General features: G+C 43.3%; 1 protein-coding gene across 3 annotated transcripts in view; it reads right to left on the bottom strand.

Annotated features, from left to right (window-relative positions):
• The window catches only part of KSR2 (kinase suppressor of ras 2), a 304420-nt gene that overhangs the window by 180779 nt on the left and 110863 nt on the right, over positions 1-12778 (bottom strand). For all 3 annotated transcript variants that reach the window (XR_011362254.1, XM_069963967.1, XM_069963968.1), the window contains exon 4: positions 9784-10291. Coding sequence is in view for 2 of the 3 variants with exons in the window: in XM_069963967.1 (XP_069820068.1) it covers positions 9784-10291 (508 nt within the window). In the remaining variant the exon portion in view is untranslated. The remainder of the gene's footprint in view (positions 1-9783; positions 10292-12778) is intronic.

Below are 12778 nucleotides of genomic sequence, written 5' to 3'. Positions count from 1 at the left end.
ATAATAAGTATGGGAGGAATTGTAAGTCTCCCGGAGGGGGGATGATTCAACATGTATTTTACCTGAGCAGAATACCCCTTTAACCTTCCATCACTTGTATAGTGCCATGAAATCAAGGGCACTTTAAAAATAAATACAGTGGTACCTCGGTTCTCGAACATAATCCGTTCTGGAAGGCTGTTCCAGAACCGAGCAGTTCGAGAACCGAGCTGTCAGTTCCCATAGGGAACAATGTTAAACTGATTAATTGGTTCTTACACTCTGTGGGTCAGGTGCAGAGCACCCGGCCCACAGAGTATAAAAACGCTCCACGTTCCCCGCAGTGAGAGGCAGGAGCGGGCGGCTATTTAAACTTGCCGCCGCGCTCCTCTCAGCTGCCGAGGACACCCTGTAAAGTAGCGGGGATTCCCCTCATTATGATGGGATTCCCCACTTCTTTACAGGGTGTCCCCGGCAGCTGAGAGGAGCAGGAGCGCGGCGGCAAGTTTAAAAAGCTGCCCGCTCCTGCCTCTCACTGCGGGGAACACTCCTGCCTCGCACTGCTCAGTCCCCTCTGACCTGCTCTCCGCATCCCCCCGCTGGCCCGGAGCGCCGTACGTCTGTACTGTTCTGCCCGCGGCCCCGCTCATCAGCTCCTTAGCCCCTTGCTCCCACTGCTCCCCACCTGCCTCTGAAGGGTGAAGGAGAGTCGTCAGAGGCGGTGGGGAGCAGTGGGAGCAAGGGGCTAAGGAGCTGATGAGCGGGGCCGCTGGCGGAACAGTACAGATATACGGCGTGCTGAAGAAGGAAGCGCTCCGGGCCGGCGGGGGGATGCGGAGAGCAGGTCAGAGTGGACTGAGCAGTGCGAGGCAGGAGTGTTCCCCGCAGTGAGAGGCAGGAGCGGGCAGCTTTTTAAACTTGCCGCCGCGCTCCTGCTCCTCTCAGCTGCCGGGGACACCCTGTAAAGAAGTGGGGAATCCCATCATAATGAGGGGAATCCCCGCTACTTTACAGGGTGTCCTCGGCAGCTGAGAGGAGCAGGAGCGCGGCGGCAAGTTTAAAAAGCTGCCCGCTCCTGCCTTCCCGAACACCTGAACATTCAGCTGACAGTTATCCCCCTGGTTTTGTTCGGATACCGAGCAAAACTTCAGGGGGAAATTAAGTTCGAAAAACGAATTGTTCGAACTCCGAGGTGTTCGGGAACCGAGGTTTTACTGTAATAATAAAATTAGATTGAAACCCACAAAAATCTAAAATGTATGGTTTATTTTTCAGATATGCTAAAAACAGCTAAAGTGGAAAACCTCTAAAAAATACAATGATAATGCACAAAAACATTATTCAGGTGCATGGTCAGGCTATGTTCACACTTCAGGGACATAATCGGGGGAAGGCGTCTCGTTATATACTGTAGATGACCACTAATAAGGATCGCAATGACTATTAGTGGTCCTCCATATGACGAGACAGCTGCCTTCTCCCGATATGTTCAAGAAGTGGGTACATAGCCTAAAGCTATGTTCACACAACGTACTATTTTTTAAAAGAATGGCCGTTCTTTTCATACCGCAATGATATGCATTTTAGTCAATGTAACAACAGCCGTTGTTTTCACACAATGCATTAAAAGAGAAGTATTGTATTGCCCACCAAAAACTATACAAATCACCAATATACACTTATTACGGGAAATGCACAATTTTTCTTTTCCCTGCACTTACTACTGAATCAAGGCTTCACTTTCTGGATAACATGGTGATGTCACTTTTTAGATAACATGGTGATGTCACTGTCACTTTCTGGATAACATGGTGATGTACTTTCCTGGATAACATGGTGATGTCACTTCCTGGATAACATGATGTCGTCACTTCCTGGATAACATGGTGATGTCACTTCCTGGATAACATGATGTCGTCACTTCCTAGATAACATGGTGATGTCACTTCCTGGATAACATGGTAATGTCACTTCCTGGATAACATGGTGATGTCACTTCCTGGATAACATGGTGATGTAACTTCCTGGATAACATGATGTCCTCACTTTCTCGATAACATGGTCACGACTCCCAGAGCTGTGCGGGCTGTGGTTGCTGGAGAGGATGATGGCAGAGGGATGGTCAGTGTCCCTCCAGTGCCCTGTGTCCCTCAGTGTCCCCCTGCCGTCATCATCCTCTCCAGCAGCCACAGCCGTTACAGCTCTGGGAGTCGGGTTGTGACATCACCATGTCATCCAGGAAGTGACATCACCATGTTATCCAGGAAGTAACATCACCATGTTAGGCTCGGTTCACACTGCGTTTTTGCAATCCCTTTTTCCATTGACTTCCATTAAAAAAAAAAAAAAACGATCTTTTTTTTTTTTTTTGACGGACTCAAAAGCGTAGCACTATTTTTGTGTCCGTTAGAAAAAAACAGATCCATTTTGATCCGTTTTTTTTTTTTTTTTTTTACAATAGAAGTCAATGGAAAAACGGATTGCAAAAACGCAGTGTGAACCTAGCCTTATCCAGGAAGTGACATCACCATGTTATCCAGGAAGTGAACACACCATGTTATCCAGGAAGTGGCAACACCAAATTACCCAGGAAGTGACATCACCATGTTATCCAGGAAGTGACATCACCATGTTATCCAGGAAGTGACATCACCATGTTATCCAGGAAGTGACATCACCATGTTATCCAGGAAGTGACATCACCATGTTATCCAGGAAGTGACATCACCATGTTATCCAGGAAGTGAAGCCTTGATGCAGTAGTAAGTGCAAGGAAAAAAGCACTTTATGTGTATTTCCCGTAATAAGTGTATATTGGGGATTTGTATAACTATTGGGGGGGCAATACAATACTTTAATAAAAATTTTCGCTGGACTTTTCCTTTAAACAACAGCTGATCTTTTCAAAAATAGAACCTTGTGTGAACATAGCCTAAAACTGTCATATAGAGAACATATACATTAGACTAATATTTTTAGTTTATTAATATTGCTGGTTTATTAACACAACTAATAACAATATTAATCTTGTTGAACTCGGGGAACACTGACAATTAATAACTCGGTGCCTATTAATAACCCGGGATGAATATTCCTGGTCCTGATATTTAGCGGCTTAGCAGATAGGTTTAAATAATACAATTGCCGGCTTTCGTCATGCAGAAAATAGAGTATCTCCAAAGCATCATAATCAAAGCAGCATCCCGCTGCTCGGGGAAGTAGGAGTTCACAGCTGGAAGTTCGGCAAATCTCTTTATTTCCACCTCATTCACCCTGTGGCTGCTATTTTATACTCACACAATGTTATTTGCTGAAATTACTCCCAAGAGCCTCTAGTTAGTTATTTTTAATATTTGCAAAGCGCTACTGTCCAGTCCTGCAAAGGGGTAATAATTCCTTTAAAGGGGTATTCTGGCAAAAATCTCTTAAAAATCTCCAGTCTTCCAGTACTTATCAGCTGCTGTATGTCCTGCAGAAAGTGGTGTATTCTCTCCAGTCTGACACAGTGCAGGGATTGTGTGAAAACAATTACATCCACTTACCTCCCCAGCTCCAGCACTGCCGCCCACTTTCCGCTGCTCTGCTCCCCAGTCTCCAGTCACTTCCTTGTTTGAGATGGGGCTTTAGATATGACATGGGCACCTCTGCTGCTGAATGGCTGAGCAGGTTTGCCCGTGTTGTGTTCTAAAGAAGAAGTCTGAAATTTTTATTAAAGTAATGTATTGCCCCCCAAAAGTTATACAAATCACCAATATAAACTTATTACGGTAAATGCTTATAAAGTGTTTTTTTTCCCTGCAATTACTACTGCATCAAGGCTTCACTTCCTGGATAACATGGTGATGTTACTTCCTGGATAGCATGGTGATGTCACTTCCTGGATAACATGGTGATGTCACTTCCTGGATAATATGGTGATGTCACTTCCTGGATAACATGGTGATGTCACTTCCTGAATAATATGGTGATGTCACTTCCTGGATAACATGGTGATGTCACAACTCCCAGATCTGTGCGGGCTGTGGATGCCGGAGAGGATGATGGCAGAGGGATGCTCAATGTCCCTCCAGTGCCCTGTGTCCCTCAGTGTCCCCCTGCCATCATCCTCTCCAGCAGCCATAGCCCGAACAGCTCTGGGAGTCGTGACACCACCATGTTATCCAGGAAGTGACATCGCCGTATTATCCAGGAAGTGACATCACCATGTTATCCAGGAAGTGACATCACCATGTTATCCAGGAAGTGACATCACCATGTTATCCAGGAAGTGACATCACCATGCTATCCAAGAAGTAAAGCCTTAATGCAGTAGAAAGTGCAGGGTAAAAAATGTGCATTTATGTGCATTTCCCGTAATAAGTGTATATTGGTAATTAGTATAACTTTTGGGGGGCAATATAATACTTTAATAAAACTTTTGGCCAGACTTCTCCTTTAAGTCCCGTCTCAGACCAGGAAGCAGCCGGAGACCAGGGACAGCAAGAAGCTGGCAGCAGCGCTGGAGCCGGGGGAGTAAGTGGATGTAATTGTTTTCACTCACCCCCTCCCCAGTAATTGTAAAAAAAAAAAAAAAAAAAAAAAAGAGGGTCCCGCCCGGAGTACCCCTTTAACCTCTTAGTGACCATGCATACATGTTTTTGTGAAGATCACCAAAGAGCTTTGGAGAGTCGGACTCCAGACCAGGAAACCTCTGATTCTGGCATTTTAACCCATTACAAATCATGACCGTGTCTTGTAACCCCCATCACCAGCCTAACAACACGAGTGCCAGGTGCCAATGGGTTTCCATGGCAGCCAGGGGACTACTGAAGATCTCCAGCCCCCCTGGCCCGCCATGTATGTGTTGTTACAGTGCTAATAGTAATGCAGAGTATTATATCAGCAATAAGGAGACCGCAAGTGAAAGTTGTATAAAATAATAACTCCACTCCCCCCTCAAAAAAAAATTATATATATATATAATTTAAAAAAAAAAAACACATAAAAAAATTAAAAAACCCGTTTCATATTTCACATTATCTGTAACAACCCAAACTCTACTCCTGGAATGGCTTTCTCCCCTGGTTAGAATGTGTCCTTCCTTCATGGACAAGAACACAGTGTGAAGGAACCCTTGAGGGGTTAATGAATGGAAAGGAGAATCTCTGGTCCAAAACAGCCGCAAATTAGTCTCAGAAATGAAGGATCCAGGAAGCGTCTTGTGCACTGGATGCTGGATGGGGCCCTGCTTCCCGCTCACATCTCCGCTTATCATTTTTTCGTAAATTAATTCTAGAGAATCCCATCTGCTGGCCGGGATATTTGGGACTCCAGTTTGCATGCAATGATCACTTGCAGCCTTCCAGTGAAATAATGTTATCTGTCACTAATGGAAGACTGTCCAGGACATTAGAAACAACATGGGCCGGATATCTGTATCCTCACACATGGCCATGTGTCTGTAAATGGAGCTCCATGTGTGTGCGTGTGCACGTACCCGATGACAAACATATCTAGTCACAATGATAGACGATAATACGGACTACGAAATAACGGTGAAACAAGAGGAAAGAAAAAAGTCTTCGCTTCATACAATGGATCAACCAAGCGGCACGAAACAATGAGCCAGTATGTTTGTATTGTATTTTGTATATTTTTATATTATTCAGTTCTTGTCAACAGGTTTCGTTTTTGCTGGGGTAATGAATCCATGCCGTGCTTTGCTGTGTCTCGTTTTCCCCATTCTGCCTATGGAGTTTTCTGATATTGCTGTTGTTAGTTATTTCCTATAGTAGTTCTGTTGTGTGTTTGTTATGTGCACTTTATCTGAGCCGTACTACATGTCCACCACTCCCTACAAGACCACTTCTCCCATTGGCCATGTGACTTTTCATGGTCAGGTGTAGTGTTAAGCGATCACTAAAATACTCGTTGCTGAGTGCTCTACTCTAGTAATGAGCCCCATTGAAATCAATGGGAAACTTAAGCATTTAACTAGGTGCTCCCTGCTCAGAAGAGCGGAGGATGCCTTGTTCACCTATTACATTTTTTCTGCACATACAAATTTTTGTATATTCCATCATTTAAACTAAAGTTTAAACTAAATATACAAAAATATGAAAAAAAAAGTAAGAGGTTTTTGCATGACACATTAAAAGTACGGCAGGATGCCTGCAATTGCATCTGTCTTGTACAGCATCTTGCACAACTAAAATGCTGTGCAGCTGCTATAGTAAAAAAGAATAAAGCAGTCATACTTACCTGTCTGTGCTCCTCCCGATGCCCTCCGGCGCTGGCTCCGGTCCCCTGCTCACTGACAGCCTGCTCAGCCAATCATACTTACCTGTCTGTGCTCCTCCCGATGCCCTCCGGGGCTGGCTCCGGTCCCCTGCTCACTGACAGCCTGCCCAGCCAATCACTGGCTGAGGAGGTATCGGAGCCAGCATCGGGAGGAGTGCTGACAGGTAAGTATGATTGGCTGAGAAGGCTGTCAGAGAGCAGGGGATTTTAATTCCACCCTTTGTATGAACTTTTTTTAATACAATTTTACATATGGATAGAACAGCACTAAAATGCATAAAACTCACAAAGACTGCAACAAGAGTGGTCACTGATATACTATATACCAGAGACGTGGATAGCATGGGAGCAGCGATGACTACGGCCAGCCTCATCTTTGCAATTGTAAGAAACCTGTTCTGCCAACCAGATCTCTAGAACTTATCCTGAGGTAGATGCCGGGACAGACGCCTGATAGCATGCAGCGTCATCCCCAGGAGATGCTAGGGCTACTTTATTATATATGTATTAAATTATGTGATGTCCTTATATGCGATGTATTATATTATGTGATGATTAGAAAATGGAACCCTTCCAATAATGTGTTCGAGATTGGAACAAAACTTGCCCTAAAAGTGTAAAAAGATACAAATCTCTGGGCCAATCTGCTGATCTGGCACTTTAGTAACACATTGGAGTGGGTGGCAGGAGCAGGAACACTGGGGGAAATCGATACAGAAAAATCGTTTCCGTATGACATTTTCCTCATTTTTCTTGTCTTATTTGCTTTTCAATCTCTCACATTTTCAGGATTTGCTGACTTGCAATAAGTGAATGGGAAGGTTTGTCTTTACATCAACAGACGTTTAACTTGTAAAAACCTTCCACTTCTTACACCTAGAGAGTCCTGTACCTGCTCTATCCATCTACTGTCTGCAATGCATCCTGGGAGGTATCAGCCTGGAGTCTGAGCTATATACATCACACATAGCACAGACTGAATTATCAACCTCCCCATTTACTGACAGCAAGCAGAGGTCTTGGAAATAGTAAAAATGACTATTTACCGTATACTGGCTACAAATGTCAATTAGATGTTGTGTGCACGCTGGCCGCTGTAACAAGAATTGTGTTGCTATGATCAGGAGCCTGTTTTGGGTTGGAAATGTGTTAGTTGGATTGGGAATTTTTTTATACTTAACTATATATATATATATATATATATATATATATATATATATATAGCCCGACATACCATTATACACAGCCCAGCACACCATTATAAATATACATCCCAGCATACCATTATATAATATACAGTCCAGCATACCATTATACATATATATATATATACAGCCCAGCATACCATTATATATATATATATATATATATATATATATATATATATATATATATGTATATATACAGCCCAGTACACCGTTATATATATACAGTCCAGCACACATCACTACTCCTAAATCCTTCTCTTCTGAAGTCTTTGCTATCACAGAACTGCTGATATGATACTCGGATAGAGGATTCCTCCTCCCCTAGTGCACTATTTTACATTTGGAAACACTGAGCTGCAGTTTCCATTGTTTGGACACATATCTAGTAATGCTTAATAATTTACTCTCCTTACCTACCAAACCTTCTCCTATGTCACTATCCTTACCTACCAACCCTTCTCCTATATCACCATCCTTACCTACCAACCCTTCTCCTATGCCACTATCCTTACCTACCAACCCTTCTCCTATGTCATTATTCGTACCTACCAAACCTTCTCCTATGTCACTATCCTTACCTACCAACCCTTCTCCTATGTCACTATCCTTACCTACCAAACCTTCTCCTATGTCACTATCTTTACCTACCAACCCTTCTCTTATGTCACTATCCTTACCTACCAACCCTTCTCCTATATCACTATCCTTACCTACCAAACCTTCTCCTATGTCACTATCCTTACCTACCAACCCTTCTCCTATATCACCATCATTACCTACCAACCCTTCTCCTATATCACTATCCTTACCTACCAACCCTTCTCCTATGTCACTATCCTTACCTACCAAACCTTCTCCTATGTCACTATCCTTACCTACCAAACCTTCTCCTATATCACTATCCTTACCTACCAACCCTTCTCCTATATCACTATCCTTACCTACCAACCCTTCTCCTATATCACTATCCTTACCTACCCAACCCTTCCCCTATGTCACTATCCTTACCCACCAACCCTTCTCCTATGTCACTATCCTTACCTACCAAAGCTTCTCCTATGTCACTATCCTTACCTACCAAACCTTCTCCTATATCACCATCCTTACCTACCAACCCTTCTCCTATGTCACTATCCTTACCTACCAAACCTTCTCTAATGTCACTATCCTTACCTACCAAACCTTCTCCTATCTCACTATCCTTACCCACCAACCCTTCCCCTATCCTTACCTACCAACCCTTCTCCTATGTCACTATCCTTACCTACCAACCCTTCTCCTATGTCACTATCCTTACCTACCAAACCTTCTCCTATATCACTATCCTTACCTACCAACCCTTCTCCTATGTCACTATTCTTACCTACCAAACCTTCTCCTATATCACTATCCTTACCTACCAACCCTTCTCCTATGTCACTATCCTTACCTACCAAACCTTCTCCTATGTCACTATCCTTACCTACCAAACATTCTCTAATGTCACTATCCTTAAAGTGTCACTGTCGTGAATTTTTTTTGCAGAAATCAATAGTCCAGGCGATTTTAAGAAACTTTGTAATTAGGTTTATTAGCCAAAAAATGCATTTTTATCATGAAAAAGCAGTTTGAAGCTCTCCCCCCTGTCTTCATTGTTCTCCTATGGAGAGAGCTAAAGAAAAGACCAAAACAGGACAACAAAGAGTTAATCTACAAATACCTCACCCCTTATCTCCTCTGACAGTCACCACTGACCTGTCTGAGCTCAGATTACAGCTGTCACACAGCTCCCTGCCTGTAATCCTCTGTTATCTGCTTTCTGCTGCCGGCTAACTCCCTCCTTCCTCCTCCCCCCTCCCCTCTCCCTAGAGCAGACAGAGTGTGACTCATGCAACAAGTCACAATTTTCTGATTTTTTGCAGTGGATGGAAAAGAGGAAGGAGGGGGGGAACTGGGAAAAGGCTTTTTACATGCAGATAATGGCAGATTTGGCTAATAAACCCAATTACAAAGTTTCTTAAAATCGCCTGGACTATTGATTTTTGCAAAAAAAAAAAAAAAATATGACAGTGACTCTTTAAAGGTAACCCAACCCACCCACTCCATTGATTATGATTAAAATGAGCAGGACGGCTTGGGGGCGGGGCAGTGCTCTTAACAGTGCTCTGGACCAAGGATTACACTGCTAACAGAGGAGGAAGTAAGAGACATATGTTTCTCCTCTGCGTCCTGTGCACATTAGGGGGCTATCAGCAAGTTACATTCATCTAACCTGCTCATAGTTCCCCTTTAAAGTACGCAGACGTTTGGCTTTCTGCAACTACATGCAGCTACTTACTTGGGGGTGTGAGACTCATCCACACGGTGACCAACTTGGAACTCATGAGATTTGCTCCGATGCAAGGAAGTGAATCCAGGGATAAGGTGGATGAGCTTCCGGGAAGAAGGAGGTGGGGTTCCTGGTGGTTTCAGCTTGTTCCTCCTTCTTACTGGAGGGGTACCAGGAGGGGTCATAGTGGTGACTATATTAGGTGTCCTTGGTGCATTATTGTGAGCTGTATGCCGCTGGCGGGGGGATGGTGGTAATGAGCGGTGCCCAGTCTCTGAAGGTTGGCATGAACCTGGATATGCTTCAACAGTCAACCTGTCTACATTAGTGTACAGGGATCCATGAGCTACAGGCAAGTGGCAGTAGTGCTGGATACATTTAGATTGTAGTTTCGGACTCTGTGAAAGATACGTTCGGATCCACTGAGCCGTCTCTTGCTGGGTGATCAGACTGTTTTCCTTCCCAGCTTCTGTAGCCGGCCATTGTATGGCCCAGTCTTGCTTCGATAGACTGCTTCCTACAAAGCAAAAGGAGGCAAAATAAGCATAAAATAATGAAATAAGACATGGTTATTTATACAGCGGGTCATTTCCATAATAACATATAGTGAGATGGTCTATAAAGTCACAAACAACAAGACAATCTAGAAGGAAAAAAAAAAACATTGGTTTTGTTGAAAAGTAATTTTGCTTTTTTCCTATAGCGGTGTATGACGGAAACAGAAGACTCGCCTGGGAGGCATAATAATAAGCCATTCAATGTCACCCCGCTACCTTCACACATCAGATGTTAGATGAAATTCAGCAATACCTCAGATGGGAATGGCTCCATAGTACCAGATGTCTACATGATGAGAAGGATAACAAAGCGTGATCATGTGTACATAGTGTCATGGTGATAAAATTATAGATAGTTAAAGGGGTTGTCCAGGATAATATGATAATTGGGCATCCTGCTGGGCTGCAGGGAACATGTCAGTAAAATATACTTACCTGTCCAGCTCCCCCAACGCTGCTAGATCGCGGGCGGCTCGCTCTTCGCTTTTGTCAGTGTATTGAAAACACCCAATGATGTGCTGCTCAGTGTAGACTGTATGCTGACCGGCCATTTCCAGAGGGAGCAAAACATCACAGAATCTTAATAAAACACCAACAGCAGCAAAGAGTGGGTGGTGAGGGATCCAGCAACGGCGGGGGAGTGGGACAGGTAAGTATGCTTTACTGACATGTCCCTCGCAGCCCCCAAGGGCTGCGAGGGACATGTCAGTAAAGCATACTTACCTGTCCTAAAGCATACTTACCTGTTTAAGTAATAGACATGTGTGTCCTGAGTAATCTCATTTCAATATCTTTATGTTCCTCACATGTAAATCCACCATACAGAATAGGCCTGGCTACTCAACAACTTCACACTGTATGGTCCCATTTTGTATTAAAGGGAACTATTCACTACAAAATTGCTCCTGCAGCTATAAAGAGGTGATTCTCTGCCCCCCAGCCCTGGTTGGAGCCATATAAGTAATTGTTACAAGCCTGAAAACATTGTTTGTAATTACCTATGTAGTCATGGGGGCGCTCCTCAGCTCCCAACTAGTCAAGGCTGGTGGGGAAACTCTTCATTAATCCCACCTTCCTGGGAGAGTCTGCGCTCAGGGACGGCCACTCTGTGACGCTACTGGCTCCAATATGACGCTCCCAGGGAGGCGTGATTGACGAACAGGCTTCCCTCCGGCTGTGACTAGTTAGCAGCTGAGGACCGCCCCAATGACTACATAGGCAGGATTTACAAAGTACATTTTCAGTCCATATAAGTATCGCTCATAGTGATTACTTTTATGGCCGGAAACAGTGCTGGGGGGATATCATCACGTATTTATAGCTGCAGGGGCAATTCCTGCCCTTTAAAAGTTTTCCAGGAAAAATGTGTCAATGACCTATAATCAATATTAGATTGGTGAGCTACCAGCACCCTTCTACTCTTTAGCATATGATCTCATTAACTTAATTTAGAGATTAAAGGGAATCTGCCACCCAGACAATGCTCTCTGATTTATCCCCATAATGTTATAGAGCAGGAGGAGCTGAGCAGATTGATATATATCATTGTGGGAAAAGATTCAGTATAACTTGTAACAAGTTGATTGAAATCCCTGATCATTCTGTGATAAGGAGTCCAGTGGGTGGAGTCACTCTATGAACTGGACTCCTTAGCATGGAAACATCAGAGATTACAATCAATAAATTATAAGTTATACTGAATCTTTTTCCATAAAGATATATATCACTATGCTCAGCTCCTCCTGCTCTATAACATGATGCCAATACTTTTTCATGGTGACAGGTTCCCTTTAAACAATTATACAGTACTATTTCTAATATTCCAGGTTGCCTCTGTATACATGACTGCTGGTTATGAGCCATTCTCTTAGACCTGAATGTTCCTTACCTCACTCACCAAATCCTTTTCCCTTATAGCTTTTATTATTGTAAGGCACTTATATACAGTATTTCATATACGCATCAAAGTACAGTGAAGTGTTCCACCAGGGACATAAATACCCACAAAACAACTTACCTGGACCTCTTAAAGGTTACTTATAAAGCTTATTACCTGAAAAGCTCGGCTTTAATGATGTCATAGGAGGGAGTCCATTAAGATTTTATGGCTACAAACTTATCAAGTGTTACATATTGCATTTTACCTTATGGATAGATTTTGGGTTGGGAGTCCGTACTATAGGGATTTTATTGCCACTCAGAAAGCAGTTGGGCAATTAGATGCAGATGAGTGAGGAGATAATGATGGAACACATCTGTCTCCGCTCACACAGATATTTTAGACTCCGTCCATTTTTAGATTTATTGAAAGAAAGTAAAGTAGGATTTTATTTAGTGTACTTATGTAAATGCGAATGTGTTTACAGCCCCGTCCATATCACAACCACTGTATTACAAGAAAAGCAAAATCATGACGGAGAATATGTATGCTACTATCATCTGCTCCA

This window comes from Dendropsophus ebraccatus, chromosome 3 (genome assembly GCF_027789765.1).
Source record: "Dendropsophus ebraccatus isolate aDenEbr1 chromosome 3, aDenEbr1.pat, whole genome shotgun sequence".
Lineage (NCBI taxonomy): Eukaryota > Metazoa > Chordata > Amphibia > Anura > Hylidae > Dendropsophus > Dendropsophus ebraccatus.
The sequence above is the reverse complement of the archived record's forward strand: the minus strand, read 5'-3'. Positions and strand labels throughout refer to the sequence as shown.